Source organism: Syngnathus typhle, linkage group LG14 (genome assembly GCF_033458585.1).
Source record: "Syngnathus typhle isolate RoL2023-S1 ecotype Sweden linkage group LG14, RoL_Styp_1.0, whole genome shotgun sequence".
Classification (NCBI taxonomy): Eukaryota; Metazoa; Chordata; class Actinopteri; order Syngnathiformes; family Syngnathidae; genus Syngnathus; species Syngnathus typhle.
In genome coordinates, this window is record NC_083751.1 from 8,271,673 (window position 1) to 8,297,113 (window position 25,441).

Here is a 25,441-nt window from a genome sequence, read left to right on the forward strand (position 1 = left end):
TCCTAAAATAACATCCAGATCACATAACCATAACCAATTAAATCTTAAAATATAAAAAAAATATATTGTACTTTTTTAATTTAAGCCTAAATTAGAATTACAAAATCATTTGTCAGTCAATGATATACAGATTCATTAGCACTTTCAAAATAATAAATTAAGATAAATGACAATTGTTCTTTGTAATCCAAAACACCACCACCAAAATATGCCTTATATCACATCTTCGAAGGGACCAAAAGACACGGATTATGAGTGGGATAGTCAAACTAGTCTATCCTTAAATGTGCTTAAACAAATTAATTATTATTACAAATTATTATTATTTTCAAAATAGAGTTTAATTATCACAACCTTTGCAGGCCCTGTAAAATAATGTGGCAAATCTGTGTTTCTAAAGAGCTAAGTGCATAACCAATAAAATAAAGCACCAACAAATTACAATGAAAGTCACAACTACCCTAAACAAAATGACAAAGCTCACATGGGTCAACATTACATGGGTCAAACTCAGGTTAGAAAGTGTATTCTAACGCCTTCCTCCTAAAATTAAAACAAAATGCTCTTCAACAACTGAAACTGAAAAAAGTCAGCACATTAGTGCCCACACAATGATTTAAAAAGCATTAGAAATCATACAAGGATGAGGTTTTAAATACAAATCCCATTTAAGTATAAGAAAACAGTCTGTTCTCTGGTGTATACTTTGAGCAAAGAGACGGAAGACCGACTTAGAATTCACATCTAGAGTGGAATTTCTCTTTAAAAACACTGAAGACGGGGATTATTAGAAGGAGGAAAGGATGACTGACGCATGGTCTGTTCGGCAAAAATATTCTGTAACTCTCAAAGCAAGGGAAGCTGACAGTTGGCCAGTTTGCATTTGATTCAATAGCTGTAGGCTGAACATATTTCATTATTCATTTATTCTGAAAATAAATAACCAGCAGTGAGTATGAGTACGTATGTGTGTGGTGTGTGTGTGTGCGCGGGCGCTATATATATATATATATCTATATATATCTATATATATCTATATATATATATATATCTATATATATATATATATCTATATATATATATATATATATATATATATATATATATATATATATATATATATATATATAAACATCAAATAGCTTTATGTAGCAAAACTAAATAGAGTTCAAGTTTAGCCAACATTTTAAATTAAAACTGAAGTCCTCCACACATCTCTACCTTTTATCACTGTGCACTCTTAATTTTGATGCTATTCTGATCCACTCTTAAGACCCATAAACGTCTTGTTTTTGAGACATTGCTCCTCTCCAGAGTGACACGTTTTATTAATTTAAAAGGATTCGAGTGCGCCCCATCGTGAGGACACTCACATCCTTTCACAGGTTTCCGTTGGTGCCACCATTTTGATTTGACTGTGTGGTGGAACACCTTGACAAAAAAAGAAAGTGTGACAAGTGCGCAGCTAAATTTTTTACAAGCCTGACATTACTTGCTCAAGCTTTTAAGTACACCTTTATTTATTTCCCATTTTGGTTAGTGTCATAAAAGTCTAATACAGTGTATCCTTTTTGAACTATGAACTTCTTGCCCAATGCATGCAGCAGTGCAGATGGGGGAAAAAAAAGGTGAAAATGGAGGGAAATTATGTTGCAGTGCGGTTTTACCCGAAGGATCGGAGGTTAACCCACATTCAGTGTAAGGCACAGCACGTCATCTAAATGTATCCCAGCCAAATCATTAATGAAGCATAGAAGATACACACACACACGCACGCACACAAACAATAAAATACTTAAGCTTTACATGCCCTCGTTGCCCTTTCGAGAGAAAAACACAGTTCACTAAAAGTTCACGTCTGTTACCATCATACGCCTCAAACTATCCCTGTGACTGGCTGGAAACAAGGAACCAAACTACTGTTGATATGACACTTGACGTGTTCTACACCTCTGACCCCGATATGCAGGGTCACTGTTCGGTCAGAATGCCGCTGGAGGCCAAGTGTGATTGGGGTTTGTTTATGTGCGTGCGGTTATAGATGGGGTGACAATTACAGGAGGGGAGCGGGGGGGGTACAAGAAGTAAAAGCTCAAAATATCACTGTATCTAGCTGTGTGACATTTCAGAGTCCATACCGCCCTAAATAACGCAAGTTCAGCAAGAGTTCACGGTTGAAGCCACACCCCCTCGCCACTATGTCGTCAGGCGAGCGCAGTGACGTCACGAGCAAGAAACGCCTCCACTTGTCGCCTGTTTCCAGTTCTGACACGATGATGACACCCAGTGGACCTGAACCTTCAGCTACTAACGCTCTTGAACTGTTAGAAAGCCGCAGATTTTATGTACACAGCAATGACAATGGGTTTTTTTTTTCTCATTCTATTTTATTTAAACGAATATACATTTATCAATTTGTTTCTGTACATAAATTAGTGCATTTATTTAAACGAATAAACATTCATCAATTTGTTTCTGTACATAAATTAGTGCATTGTAGACTTTTTTTAAACAACAAATATCAATATTTGCATAATATATGAATATGTTAATAAGTTAATAAGAGTGATAATTATTAATAATGTTATGAATATTTAGTGTGTGTGTGTGTGTGTGTGTGTGTGTGTGTGTGTGTGTGTGTGTGTGTGTGTGTGTGTGTGTGTGTGTGTGTGTGTGTGTGTGTGTGTGTGTGTGTGTGTGTGTGTGTGTGTGTGTGTGTGTGTGTGTGTGTGTGCGCGTGTGTGTGTGTGTGCGTGCGTGTGTGTGTGTAATCAGGAAATGTATTCATTTCATACAGTATAAATGATAGAAGTGTAAATAGCATTTTAAAATAATGTATGTATATGAATGCTAATTGGGAGAGTTTCCCCATGAGATTTTTTCAGTAATATAGATGCCACAATCTTTTTCCTCATGAATAATAAATGAAAGTAAATATAAAATGAATATAAAAAAAGTATGCACTAAAATTTGTGGCAATTAATTCACTTCTGACTACACAATTAGTTTCAGTTATTTGCCTGTGGTTATAGCAATAGCAATTTCCCCGTTACGTATGAATAATCAAATTATTCAATTGAAATAATAAACACAATATCAAAATAAGGACACAATGTGCAGTTAAATCATTTATAACTTTAGATAAAAAAAAAAAAAATCATAGCAACAATTAATTCAGAGACGCACAAAGCAAAAGCAATGAATAGTTTGACCGATATTCATAATTACTATTATTCAGAAAAATACATTTGGCCTAAAAACAATTGCATTTGAGATTTTTAGTTTGGTTGAGCTTACTTAAATTATTCAATATTAAAATGCTTGCTTTGGCTTTTAACTGAATGTACAAGTATTTGCCTCAAAAATTACTATCGCTGGAGCGTTTGACAACATTTCATGACAGACTTGTCATCCACTTTAGAAGTCCAAGTGCGCCCTCTAGTGTTAAGTAGAGGTTCTACACCACCACCAGAAATCTTTTTTTTTTTGTTAGGATGCCTTGAAAGTAGCTACTGCATAGAATGGGCATTAATTGCAATAACAGTTTATATGGCAGGCATATATAACTCACACTTGTTAATAAATACAGAACAATTCAACAACATGGCATTTTCTAAACCAATAACTTAAATCAGGAAATATTGCAGTGCTGGAGCACATATAAGATGACAATTAGACACATATGTCACTTGGATTCCATATTTCCATGGGAAATGTACATATTCAACAAAGTGCTTCTTGAATGTGTGTGCAAACATGCCCTATGGTGGGAGCCACGAAAAAGTGGAACTGCCAAACTTAGTTCAACATCCCACTCTTCTCTGGCAAAGGGGGGTAGGGTTGTTAGAGCAAATTGATTCAAGAAATCCAAGCCATCTCCACACTCAAACTAGTATATAAATAACATTTGGGGCAACCTTTTGTTTAAAAAAAGAAAAACCTACAATGGTCACTGCAGTTACTTTGGAATTGAAAAGGCAGAGTAATAATACATTTTAAAAATACAAATCTGAATTACTAAATGCTTCAACAATATTTCAAAAACAAGCTGATGAAACTGGCACCGTTCCAGCTGTCTCGGTTTCATATTACACAAATGTTATTTTTTTTCTTATTTTCCGAAAGAGTTATTGCACTGAATAAATAAATTGACTGCTATGGACATAAAAAGGGAGAAAGCCATGCGAGCCCATCCTCCCCTGACCTCAACCTGTAGAGAGCGTTTGAAGAATCTTCAAGCAAAAGAATGTGAGGTAGTTAAGATGCAAACATCCTGCAATAAACTCCTGATGATTCAGTGACCATTTGGGGATTTTCTTTTCAAAGTCTTTTAAATGCTGTCCCATTTTGATCGCAATAAATTCAATAGTTGTCTCATTTAAATGTTAAGATATCAAATTTTAAATTCACCCAAACAAGAGTAAAACAAAAATATAGGATATGAACTCGCAATAGATTTCTATCAAGCTCACCAAATAAATTATCAGACATCTCTGCTCTCCGCTTCTTCCTCTCGAGAAGGTTCAACGAGCCGCTTGTAAGAGAAGGCCAGCATCATCTGCAGAGAAATAATATGTCACATCCAGGTTTCACAGTGAAATAAACTCTTTAGTTCTCATTCAAATGTCATTAAATAGTATTGACAACAATTTGCCCATCTTCATGATGACTCCACAATTATTTTTCTTTTGTGAACAAAGCGACATTCTATAATGTGTCGTTCAAAGGCTTCCTTTATTTTCCTTTGATATCGCTTACCGTTAGGAGTGACAGCAGCACCATCATCACACCCATCATGATATACATGTTGTCAGTGAGGCCACCGGCCCACAGCGGGCCCAAAATGGTTGCCAGACCTCCGACTGAGCGACGAACACCCTGACTGAAACCTGCAAGGCCAGCAACACATTATAAATACTAATTAGCGCAAACAATTGGGTTGCACGGTGTCATTCTTACCTTGCGTTTTTTCTGATGTAACTTTGGAGAAGAGGGAAACCTGGGCAACAGCTACAAATGGCAAACCCAGAACTTGCAGAAACACGCCTATGACAAACTCTGCCAACTGCCATGGGAAACCACCTACACAAAAGGCACAAACCAGAACAGGTTCATGAAAGGCTCATTTTTAGAAGGTGCACTATTATTGCAGCTTTTCTTTAGGCGTCTGACACTTTGTAAGAAAATTAAGCAGATGATGCAGCGGTCATAATGTGGACTGACCTATTGGGTTAGCCAAGAAGATGAGGCACCAGACGCAGGAAATGTTGCAAATGCTGAGTCCAACAGCCAGAATCACTCGCTCAGCGACACGCCGACTCAGCCAGCGCACAAACAGGAAGCCAGCAATCACTTCAACGCCGCAGAGACAGTACATAATGCTGTTCTCCAACTCCCCATAGTTGAAGTACTTTTGGGTCAGTGGTGTCACCATGGTCTGGGGGAAAAAAAATGGAGCATTACCAATTCCCGTGTGTCATTTTAGGACGTAGGATCGAGACAACAGAGAAAAAAATGTTAAGTATTGTACCTCCAATGCTGTTTGATTAAAGAGTGTGATGAATTGAGCAGCTAGCAGCACGACCACCTCTTCTCTTAGGAACTCTGCAGAGTTACAGTTGAGAAAGATCACGGTCAAAGCATCCATGGAAGTGCATGTCGGAATGTGTGAAGTTAATTACAAACCTACCTCGTGAGAGACTGAAATTCTTAAAAGGACTGGAGGACTCATGGGACACTGACGGCTCAGGAGATGATGAGATTTGATTGAAGGTTACATCAGAGGTTTCAGTAGTGTGATTCCTGTGCACGTCGGTGGCGGGCACAGAGCCGTAAGAGCCCCCCAGCTCCTGCGATTGCATTAGTGGCTGGACCTCCTCATCCTTCTCCTCCTCACCCTCAGCTTCCTCTCTCTCTTCCTCAGTCCTTTGTTTATTTACTGTGTCACTACACTTGCTTTTAATAGTCTCTTTCCCACTCTGCAGAGGTGGGACATCCCAGTACATGAAGATCACCGCCAATTGAAGAAGAATCCACAAGAAACACATGAATAACTAGAGGGAACAAACATAAAGAGGTTCCACAAAATTAGTGTTAAGCATTTGGGATATGTTCTCATTGTGTTTATTGTAAAAACTTGATTTTGCTTTTGAAGCTTGTTTTCATCAATGATGACTAACTGGCACATATAAAAATGACAAAAATGTAAACCTATAATGCATGATTGAGCTGGTTCAAGCTACTGTACAACAGACAAGAGAAACATCGTGGAATTAAAAATCCATTTAGACAAATTTGTAACTTTATTCTATTTTGAGAAACTAGTAACTTAATTCAATTTAGACAGACTGACTGACGACTTACCCCCGGTGCAGTAAATGTATTGACCACGAAAGGACCCAAACGGAAATCACAGAGTCTCAGGAAGATGTTAAATGCTGGACCTACGTCGAGGGTACATGTAAAATGTGGTCAACATTTTCAAAGTCACCATATTATAATTACTGGCTATGGTAATCATCAGACTGGTTGCCAATAAATTACAGAGCAAGAGACACATTTACTTAAAATTGTAATCATTGCTCTATATTAAATATGAATGTTTTTGAAAAAAAAAAAAAAAAAAAAAAAAAAAAGCCCTCACTTCATGGTGAGCTACTATTTAAAAAAAAAAAAATAAGAAACAATTCATTTGATACAGCAACTTCGTAGCACTCACCAATCAGAAGGCCCACTTGTCGACAGATCATGACAGCAGCAAACACAGTGGAGCGATCTTCTGAAGCTGTGCTTCTGGTGAGGAAACCGAAGATGGACGAGCCAGCGCCTGTGCCAATGCCTGAAGAGAGCATGCCCAGCATAAACTTATTACAGTTCTGGAAGTTGGAACTCCAGAGAAAAAATTAGATCTATGAAGTAATCAGGATTGGCAATTATAGTATGAATAATTTGCAGTTCTTCAGTTAAACCTGAAGTAGTCTCAAAAGTTATATTTTGCATAAATCAGTAGTCAATAAGAAGCTTGGGTTCAAAAACGGTATGTACACAACTCAAAGTAAAGCAAACCCTTCAAATAGACCAGAAACAATGACAAAGGCATTGTGAGGCCTTACCTGCCACGAGTCTGCTTGACAGTAGGAGCCACTTGGAAAAGCCCATAAAGTACATGAAGTTACCTGAACGGTCAAAAGAAGGGAACAATGAAATATAAAACAGAAGAAAAAACATTTGCTTTTACAAATATGAGCAAGTCAATGATTGCGTCCAAGAGAAGAGTGAACTCACCCACAATCTCAAAAAGGTTGGCAAATAAGATTATCTTCTTGGTGGTTCGCGTTCTATCAGACCAGTGGCCAAACAGTGGCCCCGACAGCAGGCCGGTCAGGCTGAACGCTGATAGGGTCAAACCCAGGAAGTATGATGGTGCCTCTAATGTTTGCAAATACCTCCATATTGTGGGCAGTATCACAGCTGAGGACAAAGAGAAGAAGGATTTGCTTGAAACTAGATATGCAAGAATGGTGTCAAAGAGATACGTAGAGAGGCCTGCGCGAATACAAGAGCTGTAACAGCTTTTAGACAACTATAAAATTATTGTGTGACTCTTGGACCACATGATGATTTGAAAAGATATTTTATAAATTAAGATTTACAAACAAATATCAAATCTTCCCATACTAGAAATTATTCAAGGCCTATCAGTGCACTTCTACACTAACTTACTTCCACTCAAATCTTGGCATAAATGGACAAATGCAATTTGGTGACTCATTGATTCACATTACTTAAATGGGTGTGCACAGGAAGAAGAAATTTGTGGACACTGGTCACATGAATGTCATTGTCACAGCTCACTGAGAAAAATGTATTTAAAACCTTAAAACTGGACCTACCCAGGAAGTTGGGTCGATGCAACCAAACTTTGGGTTCTTTTGGGCAAAATAACCCAGGAAGTGAGTCAAATTGACACAACGTTGAAGTTGGATCAAATAGACACTTGCTGGGTCAAATTGACCCTACTTTTAAGTAGGATCAAATTGACACAATTTCCTGGGTCATAAACCAGCATTTTTAAGCGTGTATGTGAGACTCTTAAGAAGATGGGTTCCAATGTGTGCAAGCCTGTTTCAGTGAGACTTCTTCCGATCGGCAATTTCTGCGAAGATATAAATTTGGGAATACTTGTATAGCGATGGTGCTACAGCCCAATCAGATATCTGTAGAACCAGTTTAGCCCTTCAAGCTTTTATTCGAACCATGTATACACACAACGTGTAGTAGTTAAGGTATAATGTGATTAACTTTGGGTCAAGTTTATGGTCAGTATTTATTTTAGGGATAAAAGACTGAACATGCAAGATTTAACGCCATATAGCATTTTCAAAGCAATATTTACCATATTCAATGCCGCTCAGCAAAAAGATGAGTCCAATGGTGAAAAATGTGAGTTTCCTTTTCCGTCTATGATCCATAGTGATGGGCTGCTATACACTTGTAACGTTCATCCTCATTATTCCGCAGCTATAATTTTTTGCGTCACCAATAAAACACCGCAGTGAACAAAATCCTATCGAAACTGCTTCCAATTACAGCCAGTGAGTTAACGACGTATGCCTAGTTGAATCTAAAAGTCCGACGAGTAGAACTGCCAGTGCATACGTAAAAAAGAGCAATCGGCCCATTCCTGCGCATTTTAATCCCGCAAACATCACTTCCGGGTATCCTGTTACAGCTCGACCAATAACAAACTCGGATTCACTTCCGAGCCGTAATAAAGGTTTTTCAACGAAACATTCAAATACGTCTTTTCGTAACACGAAAATATCACCATGCCAACTGTTTTCTTTTGATCCGATTTTAAAAGGTGCACGTCATCTCTATCGACCGACTTTGTGGAATTCCATGCATCTTCCATGCATCTCCAGCAACTCACTTTTGTTGCCAGCATTTTACACATTCACTGTTGTATTTTGAGTTACTTTGAAGTAACAATAAATTTACTTTGCTATCCAAGCTCTACAGTGACTCCTTAACATTGGATCAAAGTGTCATTTCTTCAGTGTTGTCCCATGACAATATATAGTTAAAACAATGCAGAGATGAGAGGGGTGTACTCACTTTTGTGAGATACTGTATATACTAAAATAATGTCATGTGGTTGAATTAAGAATATCTGAACATTTTTATATTGATACTGCAAAACCAGAGGAATAAATCCATGTTCGTTCACATCTAAATGTGCAAGCTTCTTCAGTGCTCTCATGGTATCACCATCCTGTGACATCCATTACCAACGTGACATTGTGCTGAAATTCCACATAACACTCTGCCCCTTTCAGTTCTACTCTAAATTAAATTTTGACTCTTGAGTGTCCACTATTATCAGTGTAACAGGCTCCATCATGCCAGGGACTAAATAATTCTCTGCCAGTTAGGGAACAAAACGTTTGATTTTACAGTAGAATCTGCAATTTCAGTATCCATTGTGCAAGGACAGAAGAGGTATTTCTATTATGTCATGGTGTATGGTTTTTTTCTGCATTGTGTGTGCTTGTTAAGAATGTGATGAGGAACTATAATATTTTGGCAGTACAACTATAATTTGGTTTAATAAAAAAAGCTTCAACATTTTGGTGTATTAACTATAGGCCTAAGGAAACAAATTATCTTATTTGGGTGGTGGTCAAATAAATTCAGGGGTTCACATAGTTTACTTACTTAATACTTAAATGATTGTCCAAAGAAAAACATGAAAACATAATGGTCAGTGTGGTATTACTTAAAGTAGACTGTTTTGTCTATTGTAACATAGATGAAGATCATATCACATTATATAATAAATTTATGCAGAAATCAAGGTAATTTGGAATTCTTCACTGCACTGAACACGAAGAAAATGTGCGTTTGTTCAATTATCGAGGTTTCACTTTGTTTAAAATAAAGAAAAATCCATCAAAAACTACAGTTTTATAAACCTAAATCCACAGCATAGTTCTTGCAAATATCACTATTCCATAATTCTGGGACCACAAAATTGATTCAAATGTACATTATCCAAAAAATAAAGAGCCCTTTTGTGAGAACATATGTATAAAAAAATCTATTTACAGATTTTGAGGAGATGAAGGTTGAAACAGGTTTTAAATTGTACAATCTTTTCACAATCCAACTTTGTTCCTATCTATAAATGCACAATACAAACACTACTTCTATATATCCTCAGTTTGTTATTTATCACTGCACTTGGTTCAGTATGATTTTGATGCAGACTGTGATACGGGCAACAATGAGAAGAGGGGAGTGGTTTAAAAGGCCAGTTTCTTCATGAGAAGGTACACCCTGGAGTCCACCTCGAAACCATGAAGATTGTTGGCGTCTCCCTGCAGCCTCATGAGGAGGCCACCGTAAGAGACATATGCAGAACTGAAAGGAGAGAGAGGATATTCAAGAAAGTTCATAAACCTTTAGCATTACACAACAGGAAAAGAAAATAATAAAATAACTCACAGGCGTGTTGCAGCTTCTGTTGACGTCTCATCACCCTCAATTTTATAAACCTTCCCATACATCACATAATCAAATTGGTCTGATCTGGAAAACAAATTACATGCAAGATGAATCTTGTGTACATGAAACACGCAATTTGTCTCTCATAACTAGACAAATAAAAATGAATACGACAAATGTCTCATTGAGAATTAGTAGAAACATACCGAGATGGTCTGTCATCCTGAGGATTGTACTCCCCATCATCTGGCGTTCCGTCTTCATATAACGTGCTGGCTATTACTAATCTGAATTTGTCACCTTAATAAGAAAAACATTGATTTTCACTGAGCACTATCATGTGTTTTTTGTATAGATTCACTGACTGACCATACATATGCTTTTAATGTCCTTACTCCATGATAAAAACAACCAATTAAATGACTTGTGCACTTTTAGTATGAAGATGTAAGATCTCACCAAGATCTACTGGATAGATTTGAATGTTCACATCCAAGATGAGGTCCATCTTAAAAGACTCACTTTCACAATGCAGACGAGATACTGTGGAAAATAAGCAATAAAATGTAAAAACGTATTTAGATTGCCTAGTAAATATCAGCAGGTATGATGTTTATAATCAGTTTGGATTCATGATAAAACATCAATGGTAGTCTTAAAGGGAGCAAATAAAACACAAAAAAATATGTTACACTGTGTGATTTCAGGAGCTTTTCAACAAAAGACATAACACACCTCTGTCAAACTTCTTGCCATCTGGATCAATGTCCTTTACGTCGAATATATCCTCAAACAAAATTCCTGCCATTTGGTTCCCTGTTTCTGCACACAGATGTACAAGAATGACAAAAATATGCAGTTTACAATTATGCTAGAAAGTTGTGTGGGGCAACAGTGCACACAGTAGCGTTCATGTTGACATGATGAGCAGAAAATGTGTCCTAGTTATGAAATGATCGTAGTTAGTCGGAAATTATTAGAAATATGTCAATACAAAATATCGGGTGAGGGCTAGTCGTTGACTTTAAACTTCGATTGTCCATAATGTTAAATGGTATATGCTAACTGGTAGCTTTAGCGTGTCGTGTGCCCATTTCCCGAAGCTTACCTCTTGGACGTGAGTGTACTACCTTCTATATTGTACACAGTAAGGCGTTTGCGGTGCTCGGCTGCAGGTTGTAGTAAAAAGTGAAAATATAGTGTGCACTAAACTTCTTGCTTGGTTACCTCGTCATTCATTCAAAACAACATGCGGCGGCTAACCCAAACAACGTGCTCAACCTTTGACACATAATCTACTTCCGGCGAGCTCCATATGCTTTTATTATGTTAAAAAGGATATTGTAACATATCCAATCTATTTAAACCACCACATATTTTTGGGGGTTAAAATACACACCCATACATAGGCCGTTCTTATAGTAAAATGAACAAAAACAAAATTTTCCATTGTTAAATAATTGTTTTACGACATTTACTTCCACTTTCCAGCCTAAACTCTCGTTGCTATGTAGTCAGCGTCCCTTCCGCTCACGGTTGCTAGCTAATAGATGTCGCAGTAATATCGAGGTACTGTAGAAGATCATGAGATTTTTTTCAATAATTTGGTATTGGATTGTGACCTTTGGAGCAAGGACGACAGCACCCGTTTAGATGTTATCTTTGTTATTGAGAAGAGTGACGGCGACAATAAGATCTCGTATGCAGAACCTTTGCTGCTGCTGCTGCTGCTGGTGCTGCTAGCATATCATCGAACAGTTCACTTCATTTTCGTCGGTAATGAACACGCTGGAATCAGCCAAATATTTAGTAGAAAACCAGAAACATTCAGCTACCAAGAAGTGCAAATTGTTTTTCATGTGTGGTTTAATTAACAACTTGTGGATACTCAGATGAGTTCCAAGGAGGAAGACAGAATGGGGGACATTTTAGCCACTGAAGCCAATCTGCTTGGGATGATCATGGAGGTATAAATCAATCAATCAATCTGATGGAATAAGTCAATATGTTGTGTCCACATTAATCAAAATATGTCATTGATCCCTATTTCTTGTTTATTTTACCTACCATAGTACCTCAAGGTTGAACAGTTTGATACCACAGTAAACAGTTTTGACATGGAGTGCAAAAGTAAAGGAAAGCTTGTGTCCAAACCTCAAGGAAATGCGCTGAGAGACGTAAAGACTCACATCGTCCAGGTAAATTGTAAAACTGATGCATTATACTTTGTTAGTAGAATCTGTAAAATGACAAGTTTAACAGCTTTGTTTTGGATCTAGAGTACATGGCTAATTTGATTGTATATTTCAGATGTCTTACTGATTTCTCTTCTAATCCCATCTGTGTGCAGAAAGATCTCCTCGCTTCTTTCGATGATGGAGCCCATAAGGTGTTTTTTCAGTTGTGGGAAGAAAATATTGATACTGATCTAGTTTGCACCGATACTGAGGCCCAAAAGCTGGAGTTCTATCTTTATATCCATTTTACCATCTACCCACTGAGAAGCCATTCTGAAAGACAAGTATGTATTTTGTATTTATACTGTTGGATCAAGTATCAACTGCTCAACGTCCACTAAACATGTTGCAGTAGAGCAATTACAGCCAGTATAGTATTTATTTATTGTTGTCACTTTAATGAATATCAAGATGCATTTTATGAGCAAATTATGCAGAAATCCACATGATTCCAAAGGCATCCACTTACTTTTTATTTAAAAGCCATGTAGCACATACAGTCCAGAGTTACTTTACAAAATGGTGGCCACTGGAGGGCGTGTGCGCTGCTGCTTGGTCGGTCCTTTCATCATCAGCAAGCAAAATACTAGAAATAACTAATTTGCGTGACACAGGTCTGCTCCCTCAAAACAAGCTTTGTAATAGTTACTAATCAAGAGACACACTTATAATACTAAAAATAATGTGTAGTATTTTTTATGTGCTTTAAATTGGTCTTTCACCTAAAAGTCATTGGAATCTTGGCATGACATAACAGATTCTATCATCTACAGGACCAGGCGGAGTTTGAAGAGAGAATTTCTTATTTCAAAAAATACTTGGAGACATGTGGAAGAGCACTGAGTCAAACCACCGAGTTTCTGCCTTATTATGCTTTGCCTTATGTGTCCAACCCTACTAATCATCCCTTCTTCAAGGATCTCTTTCAGGTTGTCTATTAAATTAATTTATTTTATGTTTGTAATGATTATTTGTCAGGGGAACATTTTCAATCAGCTATTATCTTTTCTAGGAAACCTGGGTACCAAAGTTGAAGAATAAACTTCAAGAGTTTTTGTCCATGACTATGAAGCCTCCAAACTGCCCGAGACTGCTAACATTATATGTATCCTTTGCTGCAAATTAAAATAAGAAATCACTTCGTTAATGTACCTAATGCTTGACGATTCAAGGTCCATGAACATTAATTATCACTTAACAGAAGAACCCGTCCTAATCTGGTCATTTCATGTCACACCAACATTCCCTGGGTGATTTGTATGAAAAAATATAGCTACAAAAATATTAATAGTTACTCATATTAATGTATAATGTGTAACGTAACTATAATCACTCCATACAACATAACCCAAACCACCATAAGCTCATCTGACGCATATAATAGTTCCTTATGCAAGCACTCACACAGCTGACGTGTCAAATGCTTATATATATATACACACACAATAAAAAGACTGCTGCTTGGAAAACCTCTATTTGTCCTACAAGTTAAGTGTAAGAGGTCCACTCTAAAGTGTATGTAAAGTCATGCATGACAGCTGTATTGGTCCATACAGAGGGTGTTGGTCAATGAACATTTAAAAAGAAAACGAAGTGCATCCCTCCCTACAAAACAAACTTATATTAATCACATATTGACACTAGTTTGCCGTCACACTATAAAATGAATTGTCATAATCCTGTACAAACTGTCTAAGTGAGGCCAGTGGCAGCTTCTAACAGGATATAGGACCTTCTATGACTCACTTATCATGTATTCTTTACGCACCGTTATGTGACGTTCAGAGAAATGGATACACATTAGAAATGTTGAATGAGTGTGATGACGTGGTCTTTAACAGACGGTATGCAGAAGGAGGGTGGAAAAAGCTCAAGAGGTAAATGATGCTTAGTATGTGATTAGTGACTATCTTGTCAATTTAAAATGTATTAACATTAGACTAAAATTGCAAATCCCTTGTTGCATCATTGTAAACGCCCCCTCTCTTTTTCCACAGAAGCTTTGCAGCAACTCGAGGTGCAGCTGCTTGAGTCAGAGCGCCGTGCCACCTCCTTCATGCGCAAGTTCAACAAGATGCAAGCAGACTACTACCAGCTCATTGGCATCACAGCTGAGCTGGTTGACACCTTGAAGGCCTCCATCAGTGGAAAAAATGTAGTGCCGTTTGCAAATTCAAATATGCCCACAACAATAATTTAATACTGGCTAAAAGCTTTGTATTCAAACTGACAACTTGTGGAAAATTATGTTTTCATGGCTGTTTAAATTATACAATGATGTGCTACTGTCACCTACTGTAGTGGATGTGCGATTACAGTTAGAAATACAAAAATGACATTTACTTATATTTATACTTATATTATTTATAGAATGTGGCCTACTATGTTTTTGCAGATATCGGCCGAGTACCTGCAAAGTGTGTGTGCTCGCCTGTTCAGCAGCCAGATAAGGCAGAGCACAGTGCAGATGACTGACCTTACCAGGCCTGGCACTGTGAGTAGAACAACTTTTTTACACTTTACTTAATCTGGTTTGTTGGGGGTTCTGATGAGAGTCACATAAAAGTGGACTTGATGGTAAAAAAAAAAAAGAAATCAATGCATTAAATATGATTTGCAGGCAATTATAACGTGTAGTGATTTTGATTGTGACGCAAAATAACGAGTATAGCTGCTCAATTCCGACACGAACGATGTTCTATCTCTTAAAGGTAGACTTTATTTTTTGAACTGAAAAACCTTTCTTTTTGTGTTTGTACGTGTGTGTGACACTTTTGTCCTCAAAAGGGATATTACTCTCTGAGTCCCTATGATGATGTAAGTTTCTCATACTTTCATCTGTATTTCACTTCTCTTGCTGAGTTCTTCCGCCGTTACTGTTTTGCTCTTTTGCTCTGGTCATCGTGTCCTCTTCCACAGAAAAGCCACATTGTACTTTGCGGATGTTCCAATGTTAACACCATGATTAACCATTATGGACTGTTTGTTTTGTCTCTTTGCTTGCATTTTACATGCTGGAAAAAAGTCGTCGCAGAGCTGTCAGTGAAGTCAATAGCATGAACAATAAATGGCTTTACAAGATAGTAAAGGTTACTTGACAGAATAGCCAGCACTTATGTAAGCCTTGGGTTATGTGTTAAAATGTCATTTGAGACCAAGCTCAGATCTCAACAATATGAAAGCGTAATACATAATATTCGTTATGTACTAAATGACGTTTCTCAGACTTGTTTCAGACTGTTACCAAGATGACATTTATTTACATACATAAAACATGGCCATAATATTCAATTCATGGTCGTGGTTGCGCTTTTACTATTAACTCCAACAATCCTATCCGACTTGTCTTTGCATTGGGTATCTTTCCAAACAGAAATATAGATTTGGGATTTGAGCATGTGCCCACACGCATGATAAGCATGCAACGCTTACTAATGATTGAAACTCGCGTTTGTCTAACAATTGAAATAAAAACGTGATAGGTTTTTTTTTTTTTTTTTTTTTAGGCTTCCTCAATACTTCAAGCATCCATTGCACCATAGTAAGTGTTTTGGTCTTCTACACTTGTGGTTCTTTTGAACATCCTGATAATGAAATTTATTTTGGACGTCTTTTCTGACAATCCTCAGTAGACATAAGGATGTGCCAATGCTGCCATCTCTGGATTATGTGAAACTTAAAAAGGACCTGCTTGAAGGATCAGACCGTCTAAAGTCACTTTTGCTTCAGGCGCTGCGCTGGGTTTGTACATTTTACAATTAATGGTTTAAAAAAAAAATATTCGAGCACTGCTTTTGTGAGAGTGTTGTTTCCTGACCACTTATCCTGATCCTCTCAATCTGTCGATCAATTTTAGAGACTTACTCGCTCACTTCCTGGTGAACAGAGGGATACTGCGCTTCAAGCTTACATAACCAATGATCTATTGGAACAGTACAGTACCAAGCAGGTGGAGTCCTTTGAATATTTCCTTTTGTGTTTTACAACTTTATTATGAAATGTTGAACAATTGTGAAACTTCAACAATCCTGGTAAAGTAAAAATGGTACATATCTAGCAATTAGTTCCAGGTTTGATTATTTTTCTTTCCTGCAGTGGCTCCTTGCCAAGTCCTAATTGCATTTTTTGAATATGGATTTCATCTCAAGGCATCTAATGAAAATCAGACTGCACATTCTTTCTCGATAGGAAACTGTGCTTCAGTTACTGACTTCAAAGAACGAAATGGTGAGGCAGTACATGGCTCGTCTCATCAATACGTTTTCCTCCTTTGTAGACGGTAAGTGTGTCTCATAAGAGTTTGGTATGGTCGTAGGCATGATTCGGGGATTGAAATAACAACAGAGGTGGTTTAGAAGGCAAGCCTTTCAGCATTGGTTGACATTTTCATATGTGCTTTGTTGTAGAAAAGTTAAAGCGATGGTATTGATGTTTCATCATAATTTCTCAATCATAGAATAAGACCAAGGACAGCAAATAAGCAGCTTTAAAGTAAAAAGTGACCTTAGAGACTGACAAATGTATTTTACAGGTCGAGTTTACCTCTCCCAAATCCCATCGCTTCTAAAACTCTTGATGCAAACACTCAGGGAGGAGAAGGACTCCTTGACCAGAGAGAATGTGCTGGTGGCTCTGCAGAAACTCAGCCTCATGTAAGTGTGTTTGTAACACCCTACCGCATCAAAAACAAAGTCTCAATCAGCCATTTTTCAGCAGTCAATGCATAAATATGTGATGTCCTTTTAGCCACTTTGATCGCTGCATTTGATTTATTAGGAGGAGCCAGCAGACAGTCATGATTGAAGGTGATCTGATTGGCTGGCTGGTGGATGAATTGGATGACTCGGACTGTCTGAGCGATTACACTCTGGAGTATTCTGCATCTCTTCTCATGAACTTGTGCCTGCGAACAAAAGGTACACGAAGAAGAAACATGAAGAAGTGAGATTGTAGTTTCACGTGTATATATATTTAGAAATATTCAACTAGCGCATACTGTGAAGTCATGGGTTTGTGTACATTTCTAAGATGGCTGTCTTTGTACAGGAAAAATGAAGTGTGCAGAAAATGCCAAACATGTGCTCAGTGTGCTAACTAACCTCCTCGGACATGACAACCACGAGGTGATACATTAGGTCTCATTGAAAACTGTGTGTGCATGTGTGTATTTATGACAGTAAGATGTTTCCAACACGCAAACTGAATGCAATTATTCTTTGTGTGCAAATCTGTTGATTTTGCAAATGGAGACACATCTGTGTTGTTTTCTCTAGATTCCTACTTATGTGAATGGAGCCCTGTACAGCATCCTGAGTATCCCCTCCGTGAGACAGGAAGCAAAAGAAATGGTGAGATAGTACTGAAGATGTCTTCACCCTTCTACAGGATGCTGACTTAGCCTTTCTCTTTGCATGAAATGTCTCAGCACACCCAGCAGATGTTTAGTCTTTGAAGACGTTTGCACTTGCATTGTGTTTTTTTTTATACTTGTTGCTCGGGTCAGATTGATAATGTGTGTTTTGCTCAAATGCGTTAAGAGTGTGGAGGAGATCCTCTGTTGCTTCCGCAAGGAGGATAATCCAGTTCTTCACAGACAGATTGGCTGTATAATTAAGCAGCTCAACTCAGGTCAGTGAATGTACTCATGCACTAAGGGGAACATAATGAATCATTGCAATGTAACACAATCACATTTCTGGGATATCAATTTATCCAATTTGGAAGCGACCGACACTGAATTTGAATTTCACTTGCTGATGTGCAAATCAAAGTGGAAATGACAGGCAGTAAAACTCCTAAATCAACTTGAAATATTCCATTCATTAATATCTAGATTTTGTTATTCAGACACCTCGCTGCGTTAGTTGAACATATGATTGAATTTGAGAATTTTCTTCATTAAATACATAAATGCTGTTTTCCATCCAGTGGATACAGATGGACCAGAATTAGACGATGACGAGGACGAGGAGGAGGATGACTATGACGTAAGGCTGATGTTAATACTTTACTGCATCTGTTTTCACAAGTCTGTTCTGTCGTCTTCGTAACATTTACAGCTGATTTCTTTTTCAGATTTCAGTGGTAAAAGCAGTCATAGCAATAATAACTTTCTACCCACTATGCATGTGTCTTAGGTAATCAAACGCCCCCACCTGGATAAATGTTAATGAAAGGTTTTGTGCGTACACATTTTAAAGGAAACTAATTTTATTATTAGAACTGCTCAGTGAAAGGTTGTCAGGAAGATTTTTATTGTTACAAAATGCAGATTAGAAAACAGCAGATGTTATATTAGGTGCTGCGTGGTTTGTGTTGTGACAGGAAGATTTAATCGAATCGGACCAAGATAAAGATGAAGTCCTTCAGCCAAAGCCCAGTGAGCTGTCTGGCGAAAGTCTGCTCACTACAGAGTACCTGGGTGTAAGTGCAAAACATACACACACACACAGAGGTTCTCTCATTTTCTAAATGAATGGACAAATTCCAAGATTTCGTTGAATGGTGTTATTCTGTTTTCTCTGTGTTTTTGTTCATAAGATGTGGGAGTTTCTTAGTAATTATTTTAAAAAATAAAGTCTGCCATGCTAATTTTTCTGGGTTTTGATTGTACAGATTATTACCAACCTACCCAAAGTGAAGAAGAAGTCGAGCCCGCAGCACCAACCAAGCATAGATGAGCCTCTACAGCGACCGGTGACCCCAAGCTCCCATCGTAACACAAATGTTGTGTAAGTGAAACAAAAAAAATATGCATGCTGTGTTGAGTTTTACTCTTTCTTTTATTATTTGTTATCGGACCTTGTGCGTTTATGCAACCGCATTGTGCAGTGAATAGGATAACAATGAAATTAAAGCCTGTTTGCTTCTGTGGGCTCTGGTTGAGGTATGAAATAAAGATTTATTTATTTTTTAAATCGCAATTTTAGGTCAGCACTTAAGCTGCTCTCACTTCTACTAGACTGCCTTATTAATACTTATGCAGACGCACTTGCAGCTCAAGACAAAAAGAACATGACGATCAACGATTATTGCTTTTTATCTGGACCTCCTTACAATCTGATCTGTATTTATGGGTCATGAATAGGAATAACTATCCAGGTATCCAGGGTGGCATCATTGACCGAGAAATGGAATCTCCTCACCTTGGACACAGGAGCGAGAAGGCAAACTCCCCTTTTCCCAAGAGCGATTCTCGACCTCACACGAGCTCTGGCAACCGCCCACGCACGGCCGATTCCCTGCATCAAAGCCTGGGTGGGTAGAACATTGCAAATACGCATAAACTAATATGACAGCAGTTTCAGTACTGTGAGTTGATGGGGAGAAAAGCCAGTCGGCTTCTTGACTACTGTCATGGTGCATTTAATTTTGTAACATCATTGTATTTACAGTTTTTCACAAACATTCAGACTTGGAGTCCGGCCGGCAAGTCAAGGCTTCTGACGTTGAGCACTATGAGGTGCGAGTCCGAAAAGGAGCCCTCAGAGAGAAACACAATGGACATTTTGAAAGGTAATCTGACACTAAAGTGCATAATCACAGACTATTTATAATATTTTAAGATATTTTGGCGTTGAAACTTTTTCTTTCTATTGTATTCTATTTTAACTATCTGGTCTATTAAGAGAGCTACAAATAAGTCTTCCCTTCTTAGAGGTAGACTTAAGACTCATTACTAACTACTTGCAATTACTCTGGCTGAAAGAGATAAGTTGTAAGACAATGAATGGTCTGTTCAAGCTCCATACTTTTAACTTCCAGACTAAGTATATGAGTTGGTGATGTGGCTTCATGTTACAGTATTATTTCCTGTTTGAACAGCCATGAAATTGGGACTGTCTGTACATTCCTTAGTCCAACCAATGCTTGCTTGCATCACCTTTTCTTCTGGACAAAATTGAACCAACTGGCAGGCAAATTTGCTCAACACTTCATTAAATCAGTTTTAAGGACTTTTTTAAACTTCTATTACAACTACTGCTACACTACACATTTCTAAACCCGTGCTATTGCTGAAACCAATATTATATAGTAACAAGAGTTTGAGGTATGATCTACCCACTGATGGCTACCTCTAAAATATCAGTAATCAAGCCTGGTATGAAGAAGCAGAGGTTTTAAAATGAATGAATGCTCTCACATGTCAAGATCAAAGATCATGTACAAGGTGAGCTTTGTGCCCACGAAGCAACTCGTCAAATAGGAGGATCTCACCAACCCAGTGAAAGTGGCTTCAATTAAAACTGATGTTGCAAAGTGACTCAATAACATTGTCAGGAGATGACCCAGCAATTGTAGCCCAGTTCACGTTGCTTATTTTAGGTTTAGACCAGCCGTGGACAAACTAAGTGACCAACCAAACCTGTACATATTATTTCTCATCTTTCTTGTCAACAGTGGAGATTCAATAAAAGGATTCACAAGCAAGCCGAGGTTACCACGGACTCCTGACCCAGGAGACATTCAGAGAAACACTGCATATAGTCTGGCGCCCAAATTTTCCCAGGCTGAACCTCAGCAGTGCAACCAGTGCTCCACAAGCTCCACGAGCGGAGGGAAACAACAAAGTAGAGGTAAGAATTTATTCATTTAGTGTCATCATAAATAAATGTCACAACGCTTATACAGTAACTGTAGCTGTAGTATCTTATGTTTTGGCCGTAACCTCATCCATCAATCATGCAACCAAGCATAAGTGTGTTTGTGAGGTTCTGGCATTTGTCATACATCAATGAAGTCATACGGAAGTCACTTAATCGAACCTTTGAGGCAAATAATGACACAACAAAGAGAGTAAGTGGACATTTATTCTGCGCTTCCATTGCTTTTATCCTCAACTTGTCTGCTATCGGTCCTATTAGTTTACACGAGTACAATTTCTGCTGCTCATTTGGTTTTATTATCAGTAATATCTGCAGCTTGCTAGTTTCCTGGTGTAGCAGCTGCATGTTATGGCGCATACCCCTTTAGGCTTATTTGCTACACAATAGACATGTGCCTTGCCCCGGCCGCCCACACTGCAAGTGAGCAAAGGATGATGGAAGAATGGAAAGACCATGAAATGATTTCCACATTGTGTTAATAATAAATTTGCACCATAGTGGCAAATTTCTGTAATATTGAATTCATGTTTACAATTGAGTAAGTCCATTTTAGAAATAGCTTATTAGCCTGTGAGATTGTATAGTTTAGAATCAGTCTACATTTTCAGGGGGGAAATTATGACACACCTTTACGACACAATCAAATCTCTTTGGTCCTGTCATTGTTTTACTTCATAAATGCCTTTGATCCATTTTCTGTACCTCCCCCCTCCAAAGCTTCATCCCTCACCTCCCGGTCTCCCCCTTCAGGCAGCCAGTCAACACGGAGGTGAGGAGGCCGCTGTCACCACGGCAAAGATCTATCTCCCCCGGCACATCACGCTTCCTGTAACATCATCCTTTCAGGTTTTGATCAGGGTCAGGGTAACGAGGGGGTTGAGGATCACCAACCCCCTCCCGAAGGGGCTCGAACAATGCAAAGGATTGTGATCCTGCATTTTTTTTTTTCCCGGCTTCAGCACAGATATTTGTAAACCGATATGGGGTCAGACAATAATCACATCCCCCAGCCGGCCAACCCCGGTGCTCGTTGTGGCCTCATTTGGCCCTCAATTCTCTGCTCTGTCTTTCTTTCTCAACAAGGTCACTTGGCATTCTCGAATATGCGGAACCTCCTGACACTATGACAGAACTGATAAGTCTGGAAGCCCAATGTTCAGCCTACTGGTACTTTATAAGGGACCATGGCAAAACAAAGAGCTGTGACATTAATGGTAAATTGTTAGCCTTTGGTTTGATTGTGATATCCGACGAACTTTTCTCTCCTACCACACCTGCACTTGGTCATGTAGGCATTTTGTAGCTTACTTAAAGGGGGGGGGGATAAAAGGGAAAAAAAAACTTTATTTTGTGATCACAAGTGAAACATTAGCTCTACCAGGAACTATTTGTTTAACTTTTCATCTTATTTCCAACAAGGTATGAGGAAGTACTTGTAGTATAAATCACACTGGTTTAAAGTTTTCTGAATGAGTTAAGCATTTATGCTGTCACAAAACAATGAATAGTTAATAACTGATCTTTTTTAAATCAAAGATCAGTTTGGTCAGCCAATGGCTGTTTTATGTACATTATGATATTGTAATTGTAGCATGCTGTCAATCATGATTGCATCGCAATCATCAGAAATTTATGATCATAGAAATGGATTTCGCTCTGATTTTAATATGTTCAGTGTGACCCTCACTAGTCTAAATACTGTTTTCAGATTAATGTTGCTTTTCTGTGAATTAAGCAGCAAAAAAAAAATCCATCACTGAAAATGACATAAATTGCTCAGGGCTCAGGTAACCAATCACAGCTCACCTGTTAACTATTTGGTCATGTGGCTATGAATGAATGTGTACGTATTAGTTGGTATTTGGGTCACAACAACCAGGCGCAACTTTTAAAGCAATCATGAATCTATTATCTACGACATTATCGGATTAATTGCCATTTTGATTGACATCTTATTGGAAACTACACTGCTACTTTCTAGTTGTATGATCTTTTTAAATGTTTATTTTTAGATCCGTGGCAATGTTTACGCACCCCCCTCCCTAAAAAAAAAGAAATTGTGAATGTTTCAGCTATCATTCTTTACAATGTCCATTTGCACTGTTCAAACTCCAGCAGTCATGTATATTTTTGTGGAACACTTTTTTTATTGTCACTAAATAATAATAATAAACAGCTTGAAATCCAACTTGTATTTGTCATTATCCACTCATTTTTAATAATGTAACTATAATAACCAGCATTATGTTCAGCAAAGTGATATTTAAATTATTATAGTTGTAGATGAACACTTAGATTTTTATGAAGTGCGATATGGCTCGTTTTGGCTTTTCCCTGACTCACTTTTAGTCTCCTGAGGGATGACACGTCCACTGATTCTCATTGAGGATGCTGCCAGCGAGAAACAGCACAATGTGAGGAAACAAGTCGCACATGACACATTGACGCACTTGCATGCAGGTGGCTTAGTAACCCTTAGCTCCAGCATGCTGGTACTGTCCAGCTGTAATCGCAGCAGAGAGGAAGCCGCTGCTTTTTATCAAAACAAAACAATGAACGAAGATATGAAAAGAAAAAAATAGATGTATATTCTGTCTTGTAACACAAAAGGATGAAAAACACTTCCCACTGCATTACGCCTGTATTGCAGGGTCAAGTGCGGACAGATATGTGTCACATGTGCTATTTCAGTACGGAAATGTCAAGCTGGATACAAAGAAGACAACTGGAATCATGCACCGGAAAGCTCCCGCTCAGATATGCAGGCTTTGTCTTCTTTCCATTTGCCATGCTTGTAAAAACAAAAAGGCCCATCTGCTGTTTCGACTCTGATGTTGGAGTGTTTGTGAGAATTTTTTCGCCTTATCTACAGTGAAGCACGGTGATGGTGTAGCTCATTCCTAAGAAAAAAAATCAAGTTTCCAACAACAATTTAAGGTGTTAGGATCAGTAGAATCCCATTTAGATGTTTTTATCAGTAAACGGCCTTGTGCGATGTTGATAACGGGTGACGCAAACCAAGAAGAACATTTCATGACCCTGGTAAACCTCCTGTTTCCTCTTAATCAGTCCTGGGAAATAGATAGGTCCAAGTGACCCCTCCACCCATTCTTACAAGTCTGTGACTTTGTTGTTGACACTTTCAGGGCATATTTGGTAGTTTTGGTGAGCACATCAAATAAAAAGTCAGTAAGACAATGGACATTTTGCTGCTTTATACATCCAGTAGAGGAGAGCATGTTTAGATACCACACGCTCTGTCTTCTCTGGAATGCTTCTACAAATTCAACCATTAACCTTTTGCCTGAATGAAAGTGTGTGTACACTAGAGCGAATTAGCATGTTTGTGGGACACAGAGTCACTCGGCAGTTATATTGCTCTGTTGACTTGTGAACAGGAATAAGAATCAGTGTCACAACTGGCGACTGCATCAGCTTACCAATGAGGACTTGTGCACACAGGATGGGAAGCTTTTTTGCTGTGTGTATGACATCAGTCCATGCCTCGGGGTGTTTGGGGAAAGAGGATGGTATCTCTGTTCCTAATTGTCAGACACGAACATCCTCACTTGATGGCTGAATGGAAAAGGTGTGTGCGGAGGGGGTCGGTATACCCTCGAGCATGTCCCCCTCACACGCCCCCAGTTCAGCAGTAAAAATTCCTTCATGGTGAACACCTGACAGACTCGAGGTAATCCTCTCAGGTGGGCTTAACACAACAATAGGATCAGGGTAAACTTCCTGTGGGTTAAAAGATGGAAATTTCCACTTCATATTAACAGCTGTTTTTTTTTTTCATTGCTGTTCACCTTGACATCTTTGTTGTTCTTGTGTAAACAAAAAGATAAACAAAAGATAAAAAGGAACAACTGGTGCAGACGTAGCAAGGCAAAGATGTCAACCAAGTCATTCTACCTGTTGAAGATTTCGCATTTTTTTGTTTTCGCGGGCCGTATCTGGCCCCCGGGCCTTGAGTTTGACACCTGTGCTGTAGCGTGACGTGAACAACAATGTTGCAAAATATTTATATCCATTAATATTTTTTAAACTAAAAATAACCTCCTGCGCCTGTAGGAAACCAAGCTGACGTAC

At 38.3% G+C, this 25,441-nt stretch overlaps 3 protein-coding genes across 6 annotated transcripts in view; 1 reads left to right on the forward strand and 2 right to left on the reverse strand.

Moving 5' to 3' along the window:
* mfsd8l1 (major facilitator superfamily domain containing 8-like 1) overlaps nt 1-8,735 on the reverse strand; it is a 32,672-nt gene extending 23,937 nt beyond the window's left edge. The window contains exons 1-11 of one of the 2 annotated variants that reach the window (XR_009717940.1): nt 8,396-8,735; nt 7,285-7,470; nt 7,113-7,175; nt 6,719-6,838; nt 6,364-6,443; nt 5,690-6,053; nt 5,531-5,604; nt 5,224-5,437; nt 4,960-5,082; nt 4,759-4,889; nt 4,473-4,558 (exon numbers count right to left, since the gene is read on the reverse strand). Coding sequence is in view for 1 of the 2 variants with exons in the window: in XM_061298024.1 (XP_061154008.1) it covers nt 4,484-4,558; nt 4,759-4,889; nt 4,960-5,082; nt 5,224-5,437; nt 5,531-5,604; nt 5,690-6,053; nt 6,364-6,443; nt 6,719-6,838; nt 7,113-7,175; nt 7,285-7,470; nt 8,396-8,471 (1,506 nt within the window). In the remaining variant the exon portion in view is untranslated. Of the gene's footprint in view, nt 1-2,593; nt 4,559-4,758; nt 4,890-4,959; nt 5,083-5,223; nt 5,438-5,530; nt 5,605-5,689; nt 6,054-6,363; nt 6,444-6,718; nt 6,839-7,112; nt 7,176-7,284; nt 7,471-8,395 lie in introns of those variants that run through there. The other variant, XM_061298024.1, reaches the window with a different exon arrangement.
* Nucleotides 8,736-9,951: 1,216 nt separating this feature from the next.
* On the reverse strand, nt 9,952-11,820 carry polr2h (RNA polymerase II, I and III subunit H). Its single transcript, XM_061297991.1, has 6 exons — nt 11,615-11,820; nt 11,242-11,328; nt 10,966-11,049; nt 10,713-10,806; nt 10,507-10,590; nt 9,952-10,422 (listed from the first exon to the last, which is right to left on the reverse strand). Exons 2-6 carry the CDS (start codon nt 11,312-11,314, stop codon nt 10,305-10,307), a joined length of 453 nt encoding a protein of 150 aa, XP_061153975.1. The 5' UTR covers nt 11,315-11,328; nt 11,615-11,820; the 3' UTR covers nt 9,952-10,304.
* Nucleotides 11,821-11,997: 177 nt separating this feature from the next.
* On the forward strand, nt 11,998-23,537 carry LOC133167292 (lisH domain-containing protein ARMC9). Of its 3 annotated transcripts, none has more exons than XM_061297988.1 (26): nt 11,998-12,282; nt 12,399-12,473; nt 12,579-12,704; nt 12,857-13,027; nt 13,517-13,672; nt 13,756-13,848; nt 14,596-14,620; nt 14,741-14,898; nt 15,139-15,237; nt 15,531-15,560; nt 16,250-16,284; nt 16,373-16,484; nt 16,600-16,692; nt 16,932-17,022; nt 17,275-17,395; nt 17,520-17,659; nt 17,790-17,866; nt 18,017-18,091; nt 18,281-18,371; nt 18,672-18,730; nt 19,068-19,166; nt 19,359-19,474; nt 19,831-20,000; nt 20,138-20,258; nt 21,144-21,319; nt 22,067-23,537. In XM_061297988.1, exons 2-26 carry the CDS (start codon nt 12,399-12,401, stop codon nt 22,120-22,122), a joined length of 2,565 nt encoding a protein of 854 aa, XP_061153972.1. In that variant the 5' UTR covers nt 11,998-12,282; the 3' UTR covers nt 22,123-23,537. The 3 variants fall into 3 exon arrangements, with proteins under 3 accessions (XP_061153972.1, XP_061153973.1, XP_061153974.1); XM_061297990.1 differs by having other exon boundaries at nt 11,999-12,282; nt 22,100-23,537; XM_061297989.1 differs by lacking the exon at nt 15,531-15,560.
* The last annotated feature ends 1,904 nt before the right edge of the window (nt 23,538-25,441 follow it).